At 42.8% G+C, this 19,124-nt stretch overlaps 1 protein-coding gene across 3 annotated transcripts in view; it reads left to right on the top strand.

Annotated features, from left to right (window-relative positions):
- The window catches only part of LOC126272999 (transmembrane protein adipocyte-associated 1 homolog), a 170,914-nt gene that overhangs the window by 77,830 nt on the left and 73,960 nt on the right, over positions 1 to 19,124 (top strand). For all 3 annotated transcript variants that reach the window (XM_049976360.1, XM_049976358.1, XM_049976359.1), the window contains exon 7: positions 10,269 to 10,452. In XM_049976360.1, the coding sequence (XP_049832317.1) occupies positions 10,269 to 10,452 (184 nt within the window). The remainder of the gene's footprint in view (positions 1 to 10,268; positions 10,453 to 19,124) is intronic.

Genomic DNA, 19,124 nt, shown 5'->3' with positions numbered 1-19,124 from the left:
TCTTTCATCTGAGATCATTACGTTTCTACTAATGCAACACTCTTTACCCTGACAATAACCTCTACAAATCAGAGATCTCCAGTAAAATTTTACTGCAAGCTTCCTCCAACACCTTTTGAAGCAAGTAGTTTTGAAACCAACTTTAAAACATGAGACATTAGAACACTTGTTTTCCAAATAATACTCTTTACTAAACTGATATTCTAGTTCATTTTCTAGTTAAGTTTCAAAATACTCAAACATAAATAGTCTGTTTTATATGTATGAAAAACAAGTAAATTTTTCCATGCACATTAAGAGTACTGGCATAAATTTGCCACATATCAATAAAATGACTATAAAACTGTTAATGCTTTTTATGCAAAGGACACTCTCGGATTCATCACTTAAAGGAGAGGATCCTACATGGATAAGTGCATAGGATGGACACATTGTTTAAACACATTTTGAACATTAAGATTATGTTTGCACAGAACCAAACACAACATTACTGGTTCATAAAGTAATACGGTTCTGACCTTTCGCATGTGTGACAAAGTGGTTGCGCAATTGTGGTGGCAAGCTTGTGACGGTTAGGTGGTCTTTGCATTGGCAATAATTAGCTCTATTTACCTCTTCTTGGCATTGTTAATATCATTTTTAGAGCTTTTCCCAAATTGAGAGCACCATTTTACAGCCCCACATTAAATCTGAGGCCATTCCATTCCACTTGTAAGCCTCACTCAGCACCTGCGATGTTTACTCGTCTGTTACCGACTGACAACTGTGCTCTCTCACTTGCTGCCCAGACTGAGTGCCACATCCACCTTTTCCTAGTGTGCCAACTCACTTTCGTTGTAGAGGGGAACTGCTTTGGGTGCCTCTTCACACAATACAAAGTCCCTATTTAAAAAATCTCATTGTTTCAACAAATTAAGAAGTCAACACAAATATACATAATAAAATACCACTTCCCTACAAATAATACAAAGGACTTAACTTGCAAAGAGTAAACGTGTCCCACTACCTTTCCACTTTACAGTAGATCAGACGTCACTTAGTAAAGTATATACACTTGACATATGCAGAATTAATCAGTACAAATTAGTAACAATATTGATTGCAGTGTTAAAAGTTCTAGGGTATATGTTATCCATTGCCAACCATAAATAACAATCTCGTATCATTCCATTGTTGCTTTACATGCCTATTGCTTCAGCTAGCCCAGTGTTAAGTTGTGCTGTCTTACGCCCAAGTGAGCAGCAGTCATATAGAATAAACTGCATGCTAGGTGAGGAAAAATGTCAAATTTGTGCAGGAAAAGTCCCGATTCCACACTTAGTGGCACAACCCCACAATGAGGCAGCCGTGTATAAAATAATTAGCAATCTAATAAGTGGTTGACTGTGATCTGATGCAGGTGTGCTGTCTAATGCTTAGTGTGTCATTACTGTGGAGTAAGACTTGTCCCAGCATCAGAGTGGTATAATGAAAATTTATTATTTTCTTCATTGAACAGTGATTTAGGTAATATAATGGAAGTTTATTTTGTTGTTGTTTAATTAAACTAATGCTAAACTTTGATTTTGCTCATTCATGTTTGCCTTGGTAACATGAGCACAGTTACTCTTTAAATGTGTACAAAATGCGCTGCGTGCCGGTTTGTGTTACAGAAATTGGTGCGCCCACTTGAGAGTTAATACAGATCATCATCATCATCATCATCATCATCATCATCATCATCATTGTAGGGTTGAACCAAAAACCTAGAGCTGTGAACAGACTTGCATGGACTGTGGCCACACGAGTAGGCAGCCTAGTCTGAAAATGCGTTGTAGTACATTTCATTGTTTCCTTCCTTCTGCCTGAAGTATTTGTTTTCATGTTTTCCAAAAATTTGCTACTTTCATTATTACAAATTCCTTCTCATAATAATGAACAATTTTAGCTTAGAGTAGACAACAGTTTTATCTGAAAATGTCATGTTTCCAGACACTTTCACAAAATAAGGCTGTAAAAACATATGTGTTTAGGAGACATAATTATTATGATATACTAGTCAAACTACTTATTTTCCTAGTACACAAGTATAAACAGATAAACCACACAATTCATAAAGCAACATTGCACTTACTTGATTTGCTTCTGTCAGCCAATTAACAACACAGGTCATATGACACCATGCAAACAATTTTCTGGGGGTACAACAGAACACTGGGAATGTTCATCTCAGTATTAATATCTCGATATTAATTTATTATGCTACTTCGATGTCTGTCGTGATGGACTGTTCTGCAGTGTAGTCTGAGGTATGATTGGCTGATAGAAGCAAAATTTGCAGGTGTTGTGTTGATTCATGTGTTTGCAAAGCTAAAGGGCTCTATTTGGTGGTTTTCTCTTGTAATTTTTGTGTGTGTGTGTGTGTGTGTGTGTGTGTGTGTGTGTGTGTGTGTGTGTGTGTGTGTGTGTGTGTGTGTGTGCGCTGTGAAAATATACTGTTAAGTTGATGCACTGCATCAAAGATCTCTCCATAATGCATCAGTTTTGCTGCGATTTGCTTTTGCAAAAGGTCGGCAAATACTATGTCAGCAGGTAAAACTATTACTGACTGACTCACATCTAGGCACCAGTTATTTACATGGGAAATTAACTGTCATTTGAAGATTGTACATGAACTTTTGCCTTAATTGAAAATGTCAGTCTAATTTCAACATTAAATGACCACCATTTATCAATATTAGTTAACTCCTCCTGTTATCCTCTCCCTGTGTATTATTTTTGCCCATTTCCTGACATGCTGCCTGCATAGAGAGCAATCTCACAAACTTTATTGGTAGGATCCTGTATTGCCAGGTTCAAGAAAGGTCTGCGACTGTCAAAAGTTAACACACAAGTTGACCAATACAGAACAAAGACTATGCTTATTTTATTGACTCCACAAAACATTATTATTCTTTTTTTAACAACCATGTGCCACTTCCATACAAACAGTCCATACATAAGAAAATTATGCTACTCAATAATTGTGAAATAACAGTGCGGCCTGCTAGATGTGTGCCCACAATGTGACACGCTTTCACTACTCATAGTGTGCACTAAAGAGCAATGCACTCACTTGTTCAGACAACAGTATATAATTCAGAAAATTGACTGAATGAACTTACACAGGTATGTCATTCAATAAATCGATGAAACTGGAGCACCTGAGGACCACGTCTCTCACACACACTCTTAGTGTCTGAATTTAGTAACCATTAGTGCCTTAGAGCAAATACAATCTCAAGTGAATGTATTTCTATGTGTGTATCAAAATGAAGTAGGGGTAAGAGAGCACAAGAAATTGAACAGGTATGTGAAACACCATTTCAGATCCACCAAGTTGATGATTAATTGATGTGAGGCAAAGATAAAGTGGAAAGTTCTCAATTCTGCATTCAGAGCATTTTTGGGATGCAAGATTAATATACCTGGGGAAAGGAGGTACTTGTTCCTTGGTCTGTTACTGAATACATGTACATTGATACTTTCAAAAGAAATATTACTAATTCCTGGCCACTGGCCATTACAGAACTTGGAATGGATGTTGAGGTAAGAGGGCTCAGAGGGAGAGGATGTTTTAAGACACAGTGACATGAGGAATTGCAATTCTTGAATATGACAACTAGGACCAATGACTAAAGTAGTTCATCTTGAAGAATGGTCGTAATGTTGGATCATTAACACATTGTTCCCGCAACCTTTGCAGCGTGTGTGTAATCTAATGTGATCCATTCTAATTCAGCATCTGAAGATTTTGCAAAAGTAGGCTGACTTATTATTACATGGTGCCGCTACAGATGGCAGTACATCTGAAGCATTAACTTGGTTGTTAAGTGTATTATTCATTGTTGGACATAAAATTTTGTCTGAAAACAGAATGGAATGTAACTTGCATAGCTAATTTTGCAAGCAGAATTATGTAGTACCGAATTAATATTTTTGTATGCAAGCCTGATTGAGGCAAAATGACTGTATTAACATTTTTTCTTTTAACGTTTATCAGAAAATCCAGTACTAGTGCAGTGAGAAATACATAGGAACTGTGGCACCACATGTCGATCAAGTGTTTTTGAGCAAGCATTGTATTTCATGAATGCTAGAAAGTTTCAGAAACATCCATACCATGCAGAGGCTGATTCAGAGCACGCTAAATGCAAGTAGAAGATATGAATGCATTGAAAACAGTGTGAATGGTTAAAAAAAAGTGGAGCTTGGGTGTGGGGCATTTGCTGCTTTAATACTGTGCTCGGACATTGGCCTCAAAGTATCAGTGATGTAACAATAGTGTGCTATGGCTGAAGAGACTGCACGTTTCATTTTCAGAGAGCTGCAAAAGCTGATTGAAGAATGTATGCCAGTATTATGCACAATAATTGAAGACATCATCAACTTAACATCAACAAAAGCGAGGATAATGGAATGTAGTCAAATTAAATCGGGTGATGCTGAGGGAATTAGATTAGGAAATGACACTTAAAGTAGTAAAGGAGTTTTGCTATTTAGGAAGTAAAATAACTGATGATGGTCGAAGTAGAGAGGATATAAAATGTAGACTGGCAATGGCGTTTCTGAAGAAGAGAAATTTGTTAACATTGAATATAGATTTATGTATCAGGAAGTCGTTTCTGAAAGTATTTGTTTGGAGTGTAGCCATGTATGGAAGTGAAACATGGACGATATAGTTTGGACAAGAAGAGAATAGAAGCTTTTGAAATGTGGTGTTACAGAAGAAAGCTGAAGATTAGATGGGTAGATCACATAACTAATGAGGAAGTATTGAATAGAATTGGGGAGAAGAGGAGTTTGTGGCACAACTTGACCAGAAGTAGGGATCGGTTTGTAGGACATGTTCTGAGGCATCAAGGGATCATCAATTTAGTGTTGGAGGGCAGCGTGGAGGGTAAAAATCATAGAGGGAGACCAAGAGATGAATACACCAAGCAGATTCAGAAGGATGTAGATTGCAGTAGGTACTGGGAGATGAAGCTTGCACAGGATAGAGTAGCATGGAGAGCTGCATCAAACCATTCTCAGGACAGAAGAAGAAGAAGAAGAAGAAGAAGAAGAAGAAGAAGAAGAAGAAGAACAACATTAACTTCTGTTCCTGAAAGTTTTGTCCTTAAAGTTAATTTGAAAAGTAAATATTTCATTTACCTGATTTGCATCTGGGTGTATGCCTGAATGGTTCCTTCAGTAATACCGTGGCAAATTTCTTTCCCATACTTGTACAACAGAGGTATGCTCTGTCTAATGATACCGTTATATTGAAGTTTAAAAATCGAATGTTCCTTTCTTCAGTTATTTGGTAAGTTTATTACCACAATATTCTGCATGAATTACTAAAGGTTTTGTTGGAAAGGTGGTCTTCCAAAGTTCCTGTGCGTGCTGTTGTAAAACAAAGCAAGCAAAAGATTTAAACTACCTACATTTACTAAGCTTCAAAATAATCTCCGTCAAGCACAATACGCTTTTGGCTACATCTGGAAGAGACATGGAAAACTGCAAGTGAAAGATTTCTTTGAAGTACGTGGAGACATTGAGACTTGGCGTTTCCGGCCTTCCTGATTTACGTTTTCCGTGATTTCCCTAAATCGTTTCAGGCAAATGCCTCGTTGTCGACGGGACATTAAACACTAACCACCACCACCATTGAGACTTGGGCTTAGACAGCTTTGGGCATCTAGAACATCTGAAAAATGAGCATTTGCCTCGATTTCTGTGAGGCAGAGAAACAAAAACACATACAGGTACCAGTGCTGTGGAGTACAGTGTGCTCTGGAGAAAAACTAAGTCATATAGTCAAGTAGTTATGCACAAGATGGCATAGTGTGGGTGGATGTTGTCATACATTTTCCAGCTCTATAAAACTTTGAGCAAATAAACCATATGCATAGGGGCAACCATTTCTAACCTGCCTTATAAAATTTGTCATTCATAGTTTGATGTTCGGGTACTAATTAGCAGTGGATCATTCCTTATCAGAAATGGTGACAAACATTAATTTTATCCTGAACTTTTAGATGTCAACCTTTGCAGAACGTGCAAAAGCTGATGTACACCATTCCAGTGTCACTTGTATTTTGGACTGAACTGGTGCCACCAGGTCTCATCCAACTGTGATGCTGACTTAGAAAAATGGCTCCATCATGTATCAGTGAAACCTGTTTCCATCTATGTTGTGGAAAGCATTTAAGCATTTTTCAAATCAACACATTTTTTACTCATAGTTTCTGATGACAGAACACACATGCCTACCTACCTACCTCTTCCTGGTTCCTGTAATTCTTAATAAAATTTTATTTTTATGTGTTTCATCATGTTTTGTAATTTATATTCACTCTCATCATGTGTGACTGGATTCAGCAAACAAATATGTTTCAGCTTAGTATGTTCAGTGCTACATGGAATTTGTAAACTTGTCTCCCTGCACAAGCACAGATTTTTAAAACATGTTTAGATCTGGTCCATTCATTGTTCTGTTCTGTTCTGTTCTGTTTGTTGCTTGCTGTATTTGCAAGTATATTTATGGAAATAATTGTAAGTCATTGAATGACCTAGTTGCCATTTGACAAACAGGCTGTAAAACAAGCTCAAGCTTTCAGAGTTTTATGGCAAAATGTTTGACTAGTACATTCAGAAGTGTATCCAAACACCATTGTTAATAAGACTAGAGTGGCATCCACATGCTATATTGAATGGCCAATCCTCGTAGATTTTTAAGAGAACTTGCACTGTTGCCATTTCATAGCTTTTTAGATGTTTTGTATGAAATTTATCTGAGTCATCCACAGACAGTTAACTTGACACTTGAAGGCAAAAAATTCTTCAAACTTTGCCTAAATGACATTTGTATTGAAACAGGGCATACAGCATTGTTGCAATGAGAAAACTGTCGTAAATACATTTAGGTTTGGTCCTGAATTCATAAGTTACTAGCCTCAGAACCGTAGCAAGCCTACAGGGAAGTATTTTGTCAAATTTCCTGTCCATATGTTTTCAGGCCCATTTCTTTGAAGTAATTCAGCCTCACCTTCTAACCGAGATTTGAGTATTCCGCAAGAAGCAGGACTTGACGTGTTGGCTAAAATTTGCCTGTACATATTTAAAGAATTAAATCTTGTAAATAACACCAAAATCAAACTATGGAAACTCAAAGTGAGAAAATCAACAATGTAGGAAAAGAAAGATTGCTACTTACTGTAAAGAAGACATGTTAAGTTGCAGACGGGCACAATTAAGGCACTTAACTAAAGTTTTCGGCCAAATCCTTCATCAGTAAAAGAGACACATACCGTTCCAAAACACAAGCAATTCTGGCCAGAGATGCTGGAGTTGTGACATGTGTGCGTGAGATGTTTGTGCTTGTTGTATGTATTAATAGTTTGTGTGTGTTCTTTTACTGATGAAGGCTGTGGCCAAACACTTTATGAAAGTGTCTTTTAATTATGCCTGTCTGCAACTCAACATGTTTTCTTTACGATAAGTTGCAATCTGTCTTTTCTACGTTGTTAAAGTACCACCAAAAGCTGTTTCTGAAGCAATGTTTTATTGGGTAACTAATTTGATCACCAACAGTCTTCTAGCTTGTCAGTGTAAATGCCATTAGGTTCAAGAATTGTAGTTGAAATATCCTATAGAATGAATGCAGGACAAAACCAAGAATAAAAATAAAAGTACAAACCTACATACAGTACTCAAACCTTACACTTAATTGAATATTTATTTGGTGAAATGATGACAGTGTCTTCATAGCACTGTGTGGTCAGATAGAAATCTAGTACAAAAGCACACCAAACTGTCCAAAAGTAGGAAATAACTGCACATGTAAAACCTTTTGCACGTGAAGCACATTTGGGATTAGTCTATGAATAGAAAGAAGGAATGTAACCCACAAACATAAAATAAAGTATGAACTATGGAAGCCCTAAAATGAAGGGCAAGATGTCAGGGACAGGGCGAGCACACAAAGGAACACTGCACAAAAATTGAGAAAATGTATAAGGAGGAGGGAAATTGTAAACTAAGCATGTACTACAAACCTCAGCAAATACCATTATAAAAAGAGGAACACAGTAAAATCTTTATTTTAAAATAATTTGAAATGGGCTTGAATCTACAATTACCTCCAATATTCTGAACTTGTTAATCACTCACTATGAAGAGTCCCACAAAATCTACAGGAATATCTTATTCAGTTCATTTTGTTCATCTAAGATAGAAATGATGTTCTCAACATGGAGAGTGGGAATGTCTAACTCTTCAATAAGTTGTTCATAAATGATATCCTTTGTAAGCCGTATGTATTGTTTTAACACCATCTTCCATATTCCCTACAGTACATTATTCTTGTAACAGGTGTAAAATAAATGCAACAAATTGTTATCCTAAAGATAACTGTTCTGTCTGAATGAGGTACAGTTTTGTACTGGTTTGTTCCACGTAAAAGTAATTATAGTTCTTACTATGTATTTTGCATGCCACAAACTAATAATAGAGGTGTCATCAGTCCAGTCTGTATCCTACATTATATCTTGGGACATTTCCAGTCTAGAAAAATTAGTAATGCCATGTAAAAACTGCAATATGGACTCTACTCCGAGGTGTGAAAGCATAGCATATCTGGCGTGTTGCTATACCTCTTATTTTACCATGTTATTTCTCGCCTACTTTATGTAAAAATTCTTGTGCGTTTTCTTTCTATAACCTCAGTAACAAAACAGATTATAAGCATTCATTTATATTTCAGCATGTTGAGTTCCATTTCCTTGTGATAATGGTAATGTAATTAGCCTTCTAATCATTACATGGGATAATACACTGTTAAGAGCTGTCAGATGAAAAGAGATATTCCAAATTATACTCTCAGATGTTTGGATTTTGAATGTTATTAATTGTCTGTGTAGCCCATGTGTGTAAAAATACTATACAAATCAATGAAATTTATGTATTATCCTCTTGAATATGCTGAAGGATAACAAAAGAGGGGAGATTCTTGGAGAGGGGGGGGGGGGGGAGGAGAGGGAGAGAGAGAGAGAGAGAGAGAGAGAGAGAGAGGGGGGGGGGGGGTTCTTGGAGCACGTTTTACAGCTCATGTTATCGTTATGAATCCAGAAAACAGCAGATCTGCAGGGTGATTCATCATGATAAAACTATGGTGTTTCTATAATATGATTCTTCCCCAATCTCTTACCAAGCGAGGTGGCACAGTGGTTAGCACACTGGACTCGCATTCGGGAGGATGACGGTTCAAACCCGCGTCTGGCCATCCTGATTTGGGTTTTCCATTATTTCCCTAAATCGTTTCAAGAAAATGCCAGGATGGTTCCTTTGAAAGGGCATGGCCAACTTCTTTCGCTAATCTTTTGGGACTTCCCCAATCTCATCTGAAGATTAACCTGCATTAAAGTTTTTATAAGTAATCATCCTCGGCCACTCTGGTTGAAGTGATGAATGTTGCTACAACTTGCACACACTTCAAGATTTGTCCAGATTTATTTTCAGCAGGTAACATGATATAATGTCTTAAAATGCTGCTTTTGTGAACTTCAAATGTATCATACAGTTACAGTGTTATGATAAGTATGTAACATTTGTATTTGTGAAGAATAAATAAGGATATCATTTTGGAACGGTGGTTTTACTTGTGTTAATAGCTATGTTGTTCAGTCGTATTTATTGTTGCCACAATATATCTTTTGTAGAATATCCACTTTGTTCAAATAATTTACATTCTCAACATGCATGTGCAGTCACATAAATTATTTGAACATTTGATACACTGGGAGAAGTTCTTTTCTTAGTATTCAGTTGTAAAGTCATTGTGCAGTTCAGAGAGAGCAGTCTTCTTGAATCTTGATAATTCTTCATAAAACTTCAAAACTCTGAGGCCAAATTTTGCCTTGGTACTTACTTGTGAATAAGTATTACAAGGCAGTAAATATTGTGATTGTGCTGCTGCTAATTTGATGTTATAGACTATATTCTTTGTTTTGCACTTAGCATACACCTAAATCTTTTGCAAGTTGTTAAGATGGAAAACTATGAGAAACATAATTATCTGAGAGCTAAACGTGGGAATATTTAGCACTGTGTATGTGGTGCTATTTCTTGATTAGCACTCATTATTCTCAACTGTGGTAGGATTATAAATTCTGAAAGTAGTTAGTTCTAGAGTTTGACAAAGATAAATGATGTCTTGTTTTTGCACTTTTTTCCACTGAGTTTAAAACTGTGTTTCTTTCCTCCAACAGCTAAACGTTCCTTCTACCTCTACATTTTCTTCCTCGTTGTACTGAATTTGACACAATCAATTGGAAGTGGGCTTCTGAATTATGGTATTGTTGATGGTCTCTGTGTGGTTGATGTCACGACATGCATCTACTTCACCCTGTTAACGCCACTTGTATATCACACATTTCTGAGTGAGTTTTTCAGGTAGGTTTGTGTGTTCTGGGAATTTTATATGAGAGAATAAATTAATTTATAATTTTTGGTAAGTAATTTCAATTGTATGTCTATATATCAAAACATTTAGTCACTTCTTGTTCTGTATTTATGCTGAATACTTCATGTAGTTCAGAGTTCTTAAATATAATAAACTTGTACAACAGTAGTATATCTCATGTGCTCACAGTTTTTTTTTTTTAAAATTGCTCTATCACAGGAATAATTTGTTAAAATTTAATGAAATTGTCTGGAATTAAAACTTAAGTGATCACATAAAATGAATTTTCAATGCAGTATTCTGTGAAGGAAACTTTTTCAAAATCATACATCAGTCTCTTTCTACAAGTTTTTAGCAGTTCTGTTGTGTAGTGTGCCTGAAATTTGTATGCACATCTTCTTTTGCCTTTCAAGCAGCTTGATAAACAAATGCATAGTTGACTGAAATATTTAGTAATAGTCAACACCTATTTTGCTCATTTCCACTTAGTTACCATTTCCTTTACATAGTTAATGCCACAATGGACCCCTGCATCATCTTAGTGCCCCAGTTCAGAAAAATATCCCTTTCCATGGCTAAAACCCAGTCCCACATAGTATTTCTCGAATTCTGGAATCCCCCCCCAAATGGGCTAACCATAAAGCTGTCGTCCATTTCACACCAAAATATCTCTCCTATACAGCCTGGCCACATGGGGACAGCATATCTGCAGTTACAAGAACTCCCTTGCAAAGTATGCTTGATGGTCTCACCAAGGCCTTCAGACCTACACTTCCCCCAGACCTAGTATACAAACAGGTCTCCCATGCCATTTCCCCTCAAAACCCCTCAGCCTTTAAGGGGCACCACTCCTCTGCACTGGTTCTTTAGTCACCCATACCACCCTGGACAGGAACAACTGAACCACATCCTTCCCTTTGATTACTGATCATCGTACCCTGAAATGAGGAACATACCCCCTCCTAAAGTGGTGTTCCATCACCCATCCAACCTCCGCATCATCCTAGTCCATCCCTATGCCACTCCCAATCCCAACCCCTTGCCACAAGAATCATATCCCCGTGGAAGACCCAGTTACAAGACCTGCCCAACCCACCCACCCAACACTTCCTATTCCAGTCCTCTTTCAGGTTTTCAGGTTTATTCTACCCCTCAGTGGCTGGGCTACCTGTTAAAGCAGCCATGTCATTCACCATATCTGCTGCTGTCATTCACCATATCTGCTGCTGTCATTGCACAGCTTTTTATATTGGTGTGACTGCCAACCATCTGTCCACCAGGATGAACGACCAACACTGTACGTGGCCAACAACAAGTAGACGACCCTGTGACACAACATGCAGTTGAACAATCTGGTTCCTCCCCTCCACTACCAGCTTTTCTGAACTGTGCAGATGGGAGTTAGCCTTAAATCACATTCTCTGCTCCCATAATTATGCCAACGTCAACTTAGAGTAACATGCTGTCCATGCATGCTGCACCCAAGTTTTCACCCCCTGAACACACAGGGATCACACTTCTGATACCTGAGCTGTGACCTTATGCCTTGGAGTGGTTGCTCGTCATCCTGGAGCATCGGAACTCGCGGCAATGGCCGCCGTGCCAGGCAGCCCTTGCTGTGGCTGGGTGGCGCCCATGAGGAGAGCCCCTGATCGGAGTGGGTGATATCAGGGTGGACGCTATGCAAATGAAACTCTTATGGGTCCAGAACTCTGGCTGTTCTCCTGCGGCCGTCTCTCTGCGCGGAACTGATTCTTAAAGTGCTGCTTCTCTTAACCCTTCGGCCTTCCCTTCCATGTCTACCCCCTGGGAAGAGGGTCAGGCCCGTCGGCTAGGGGCGAAACCTTTCTCCCGTTATCTAGTTTACACCAGGACTGATGCAGATACTTTCACCAATACCAAACCTTTATTCTTTGTGTAACACATTGAAGACAAGTTTGGCGAAGTGGACTCCCTGGTCAGGATGCGGTCGGGTTGGTTGCTGATCAAAACTGCTTCAGCTGCCCAATCTGTGGCCCTTCGTGCCTGTACCCATCTTGGCACAATTCATGTGTCCATTACCCCCCACCAGTCTCTAAATATGGTTCAAGGTGTGATTTTTCACAGGGACCTCATGCTTCAAACTGATGAGGACCTTAGAGACAATCTTGGACGGCGGGGTGTTCACTTTGTTTGGTGTGTTTAGAAGGGCCCTAAAGACTGGTGCCTTTATCCTGGCCTTTGAAGGGATACCCTGCCTCAGAAAGTTAAGATTATAGTTTATCGATGTGATGTGAAGCCGTACATCCCACCTCCTATGAGATGTTTTAAGTGCTTGCATTTTGGACATACGTCTTCCTGCTGTTCACAGGCCCCTCTCTGTGGTGACTGTGGACGTCCACTCCATGAGGGGAGTCCCTGTGTTCCCCCTCCTGTGTTTGTAAATTGTCATGGCAGTCATTCTCCACATTCACCAGATTGCCCAGTATATAAGAAGGAAAAGAAGATACAGGAGTATAAGTCCCTCGATCGTTTAACCTACACAGAGGCCCGTAAGAAGTATACACGTCTTCACCCTGTGTCCATGACATCTAGTTACGTTTTGGTTACATCTTCACTCCTTCCTCCCCCTTCCTTACCCCTATCCCGGACCCCTCTCCTCCCCCACTCCTCCCCCTGCTCTGCAGCTCCCACACCTTCTCCTCTGGGCGCTGCTCCCCCTCCTCAGCCAGAGAAGTGTCCCACTGCTTCGGCGTCTGCCGGTCAAGGACGCCTCTCCCGGGATGCCCCTTCCCGGCACCTTCCAGCCCAAGGGCCTGCTGCCACGCGACGACCGCGAGAGCCACGGTCTGTCGGCCCCCAGGTCGCCTGGTCTCTTTCTGTTCCTGATCTTGCTGCAGCTGGCTCCTTTATGCCACACAGCACTCCTCATTATCAGCCTGAAAAGAAGAAGAAACATAAGTCCTGGGACGAAGAGCCTCTGGTGTTACTGGAGGTCCCATCCCCAACTTCACAACCGGATTCTGACTTGTCTTTCATGGATGTCACCCCCCTCCTTGTTGGTGACGGGTGGGGACCCGGCGGTATGACTGGCTTTAGCGTGTTCAGCCCCCATTTACATCATCGTTCTGTGGTTCTTCAATGGAATTCTAATGGATACTATCGTCACCTTCCGGAATGAAATCCTTTCTTTTGTCTTACTCTGCAGCTTTTGTGGTTTTCCAGGATTCTCATTTTATTGATGCTCACTCACTCCGTCGAAATCGGGTCGGACCCCTGTGGGCTTCTGATGGCGTTTGTACGTTGGTCCGTACAGACATTGCTAGCACGTGGATTCCTCTTCAAACTACATTGGAAGCGGTTGCTGATAGGGTCCACCTAGACTCTGAGGTCACGGTTTGCAATCTTTATCTCCCTCCTGACAGAACTCTTACACCTGCTGCCTTAACTGCCCTTCTTCAGCAACTTCCTCCTCCTCGGGGATTTTAATGCTCATCATTCCTTGTGGGGCAGTGCCTTTCCATCTAGACGAGGTCTTCTCATAGACCAGTTTATTGCAGACCACGACTTGTGCCTTCTTAATGATGGCTCCCCTACTCATTTCAGTGCTGGTCATGGTACCTTTTCTGCCATTGATCTTTCTCTTTCTTCTCCCTCTCTCCTCCCTTCATTACACTGGTAGCCACACGACGACCTTTGTGATAGTGACCATTTCCCATCAACTATCTCGCTCCCTTCCCGCTCCCTGATAGACAGGTTACCTTGTTGGTCTTTCCAACGCGCCGATTGGCCTCTATACACTGCACAGGTTGTGTTTTCTCCCTCTTTGTCGGGTTGTATTGATGACGTCCTACGTGATGTGTCTGACGCAATTGTTCGCACTGCTAGCCTTGCTGTCCCGCACTCATCTGGACCATTTTTGTCGCTGGCAAGTCCCACAGTGGAGTACGGCCATTGCCATCCATGACCGCTGTCGAGCTTTGCAACACTTTAAGAGGCACCCATCCGTAGCCAACCTGCCTTACTACCTTAAACGCCTCCGCGCTAAAGCCCGTTATTTAATCAAACAGAGCAAGCGGATATGTTGGGAACGATTTGTTTCTTCCCTTGGTTCTACTGTCCCTTTGTCACGGGTATGGGCTACACTTCGCTCTCTCCAAGGTTGCCATCGGCAGTCCACCCTCCCAGGCCTTCACCTCCCGGATGGCCTTTGTACGGACCTATTAGTTCTTGCAGAACATCTTGCGACCCATTTTGCAGTGGCATCAGCATCAGCCTCCTATCCAGCTGCTTTCCTTCACCAGAAACAGCGGGCTGAAGCTTCCACCTTACGTTTTACCCCTTGTGAGTCAGAATCTTACAACGCCGGCTATCTGGCACTAAGGTCCACTCACCAGTTTCTGGCTTGACGGTCGCAAATGACGTCCTTGTGGCCCCTGAGGATGTCTCCAATGCCTTCGGCCGCTAACTTCTGCTCCTCGAATCGTGAAAGTTATAATGCCACATTCACCATGCGGGAACTCGAAAATGCACTTGCCCTGTCACGGTCCTCCACTCCAGGGCCTGATTCTATTCATATTCAGATGCTGAAGAACCTTTCTCCTGCGGGTAAAGGTTTCCTTCTTCGTACTTATAATCCCATCTGGATTGAGGGACATGTTCCTGCATGCTGGTGCGAGTCTATTGTTGTACCGATTCCTAAGCCGGGGAAGGACAAGCACTTGCCTTCCAGTTATCAACCCATCTCACTTACCAGCTGTGTCTGTAAGATGATGGAGCGAATGGTTAACTCTTGTTTGGTATGGCTGCTCGAATCTCGACGCCTACTTACCAATGTGCAATGTGGATTTCGTAGGCGCCGCTCTGCTGTTGACCATCTGGTTACCTTGTCGACCTTCATTATGAATAACTTCTTGTGGAAGTGTCAGACTGTGGTTGTGTTCTTTGATTTGGAGAAGGCTTAAGACACCTGTTGGAGGGCGGGCATTCTCCGTACCATGTATACATGGGGCCTTCGCGGTCGCCTCCCTCTTCTTATTCGTTCCTTTTTAATGGATCGACAGTTCAGGGTACGCGTGGGTTCTGTCCTGTCAGACACCTTTCTCCAGGAGAATGGGGTGCCACAGGGCTCAGTTTTGAGCGGCGCTCTCTTCGCCATAGCGATCAATCCAATCATGGATTGCCTCCCAGCTGATGTATCAGGCTCCCTTTTCGTGGACGATTTTACCATCTATTGCAGCGCGCAGCGTACATGTTTCCTGGAGCGTTGTCTTGACCGTCTGTACTCCTGAAGTGTTGCCAATGGCTTCCGTTTTTCTGCCAAGAAGATGCTCTGTATTAACTTCTGGTGCTACAAAGAGTTTCTCCCACGGTCCTTAAGACTCGATCCCGTTGCTCTCCCATTCGTGGAGACAACAAAATTTTTAGGTCTTACATTTGACAGGAAACTTAGCTGGTCTCCACATGGGTCATATTTGGCTGCCCGTTGTACCCGTTCCCTAACTGTCGTCCATGTTCTCAGTTCTATGTCGTGGGAAGCAGATTGAAATGTCCTCCTACGCCTATATCGGTTGATCGTCCGCTCCAAGCTGGATTATGGGAGCTGCGTATACTCCTCTGCATGGCCGTCCATTTTACGCCGCCTCAACTCCTTACAACATCGGGGTTTACGTATTGCAATCGGAGCGTTTTATACTAGTCCCGTCAAGAGTGTTCATGCTGAAGCCGGTGAATTGCCACTCACCTACCGGCGCGATAAATTGCTTTGTCTGTATGCCTGTCGGCTACTGTCAATGCCCGACCACCCGTCTTATCGTTCCTTTTTTGACGACTCTCTCGACCGCCAATACGAGTTGTATGTCTCTGCCCTGCTACCACCTGGAGTTCGCCTCCTTCAACACCTTGATTTTTCACTCCCTGCAACCTTTAGAGTGCGTGAGAGCCACACGCCACCTTGGCTCCAGGCTCAGGTTCGCGTTCACATTGACCTGAGCTCGCTCCCAAAGAAGGTTACCCCCGGTTCGGTATACTGCTCCCGTTTTATGGCTCTAAGACCAATGACAGGGTCGGGTGTTATTTTATTGTCGGGGCACAGAGCTCCAAATAGTGGCTCCATGGCCATTGTTCAGTCTTCACAGCTGAGCTATTTGCCCTCTATGAGGCTGTTCTTTACATCTGCCGCCACTGACATTCTGCTTATGTCATCTGCTCCGATTTCCTGAGTGCCAGCCAGAGCCTCAGTGAACCGTATCCGGTTCACCCTCTTGTGCTCCGGATCCAACGCTCTCTTCAGCAGCTGGTGGACGACGGTTCTCCGGTTAGCTTTATGTGGGTTCCTGGCCATGTCTGTATCCCTGGGAACAAAGCTGCAGATGCCGCGGCCAAGGCTGTGGTCCTCCAGCCTCGGACAGCTTCTTGTTGTGTCCCTTCATCAGATTGTAGCAGGGTCATTTTTTGGCGCATTTTATCGCTGTGGCATGCCGATTGGGCTGCACTTACGGACAACAAACTTCGGGCCTTGAAACATCTTCCTGCGGCTTCGACGTCCTCCTCACGCTCTTCTCGGCGGGAGGATATCGTTTTGGCCCGGTTATGAATTGGACACTGCAGGTTCAGAAATCGCCATCTGCTGACGGCTGCGCCGGCACCATTCTGCCCATGTGGGCAATTGCTGACGGTCCGCCACATTTTAACGTCCTGTCGGGATTTTAATACACTGCATCTTGATCTTGGCCTGCCATCTACTCCGGATGCCATTTTAGCGGATCAACTTGACAAACCTGTCTAAGGACATTTGATTATGCTGTTTTTTAATCCTTTGCCTGTCAATCTATCTTTTATCATGTTTTCCTTTTTAGTTGCTCTATCTTCTTCTCGTGATACGGCCCCTGGCCCAGATTCCATTCATAACCAACTGCTTCAACATCTCAGTGCTCCACAACGGCAACATCTTCTTCAGGTGTTTAACCGTATCTGGCTCCAGGGTGACTTCCCTTCTCAGTGGATGGATAGCATCGTGGTTCCTGTCCTTGAGCCTGGTAAAAACTCCCTATCTGTTGACAGCTATCGGCCAATTAGTTTGACCAATGTTGTTTGTAAGTTACTTGAACGGACCCCCCTGTGGGTTCGGGGGTAAGAATAGGCCCACGGTATTCCTGCCTGTCCTAAGAGGCGACTAAAAGGAGTCTCAAACGTTTTGGCCTTGTGAGATGGTCCCCTAACGGGTTTGACCTCCATCATTCTAAATTTTCCGAAGAGCGATCCAATTGGGGAAGGGCGCCTTACAAGGAGCGATGTGTCCATCATGCATTACCATCTCTAGCCAGGTTTGTCGTTATCGCTTAGCAGTCCCGCTCACCTACCATCTCTTGGGCGTGGATTTGTTCTTGGGTGCAGTTTATTGCAGTCTGCTATGCAGTGTCACTTTATGCGCCAATGACGTTATTGGACTGCATCACCTGAAATCCAGCACGGTAGCCAGTCCGTTGTGGTGGGGCCGCCATGTACTCTGTTGGTTGTAGCCCCCTGACTACACAGGGATCGCTCTGCTGATGCCAGCGCCGTTACCTCCCCACGTATGCCAAGGAGTAGATGCCTATCTCCTTGGGGCATTGGGACTCCCGGCAATGGCCATCCTGCCAGGTGGTCGTTGCTGAGGCTGGGTGGTGCCCGTGGGGAGGGCCCTTGGTCGGAGTAGGTGGCATCAGGGCGGATGACCCGCAATGAAGCGTGGTACATCATCTCTTGCTGGCGGCCAGCCGCCAGCAGTCTCTAAGCGTTCCAGGGCTCAATACAACGCAACTACATATGACCCCAAATCGTTACCCTCCCTGGCTACACCATGGGAGGAACGAAAGACTAAGGATGCCAGCGAACTATACTCGCCCCGCTACCTGGTGTGTACGAGAGCTGATGGTGAATCCTTTACATCCATGAAGCCTCAGTTCTTCGTCGAGCACTTAAAGGACAAGTTCGGGGAGGGCTTGTCCAAAATGCACTCGGGCTCGGTTTTGATCAAATCGGCGTCCTCCGCCCAGTCTCGCCGGTTACTCGATTGTAACAAGCTGGGGGATGTTCCGGTTACAATCACGCCCCATAAGAGTCTTAATATGGTCCAGGGCATAATATTCCATCGGGACCTTCTATTGCAGTCCGAAGACGAGCTTCGCGCCAATTTAGAGCGGCGAGGTGTTCACTTCGTCCGGCGCGTACATCGTGGTCCAAGGGATAAGCAGGTTGCCACCGGTGCCTTAATCTTGGCCTTCGAGGGTGATACTTTACCTGAGAAGGTCAAGGTGATGGTCTATCGTTGTGACGTCAAGCCATATATCCCTCCCCCGATGCGGTGCTTTAAGTGCTGGAAGATTGGGCATATGTCTTCCCGCTGTACTTCCAGCCTCACATGTCGAGATTGTGGACGCCCATCACATCCCAATACTCCATGTGCTCCGCCTCCCATCTGTGTAAACTGCGGAGAGCACCACTCGCCTTGCTCGCCGGACTGCAGGATATTCCAGAAAGAGCGCAAAATCATGGAGTATAAGACCCTGGACCGCCTGACATACACTGAGGCCAGGCAGAAGTTCGAACGCCTCCATCCTGTTCGAATGACTGCCTCTTACGCCGCGGCTACCACTGTTATGGCCCCATTAGCTCTCCCTCAGACTGCCACCTCTGAGCCGGA

Source organism: Schistocerca gregaria, chromosome 5 (genome assembly GCF_023897955.1).
Source record: "Schistocerca gregaria isolate iqSchGreg1 chromosome 5, iqSchGreg1.2, whole genome shotgun sequence".
Taxonomy (NCBI): Eukaryota; Metazoa; Arthropoda; class Insecta; order Orthoptera; family Acrididae; genus Schistocerca; species Schistocerca gregaria.
Note: the sequence above shows the minus strand (reverse complement) of the source record. Positions and strands in the feature narration are given on the sequence as shown.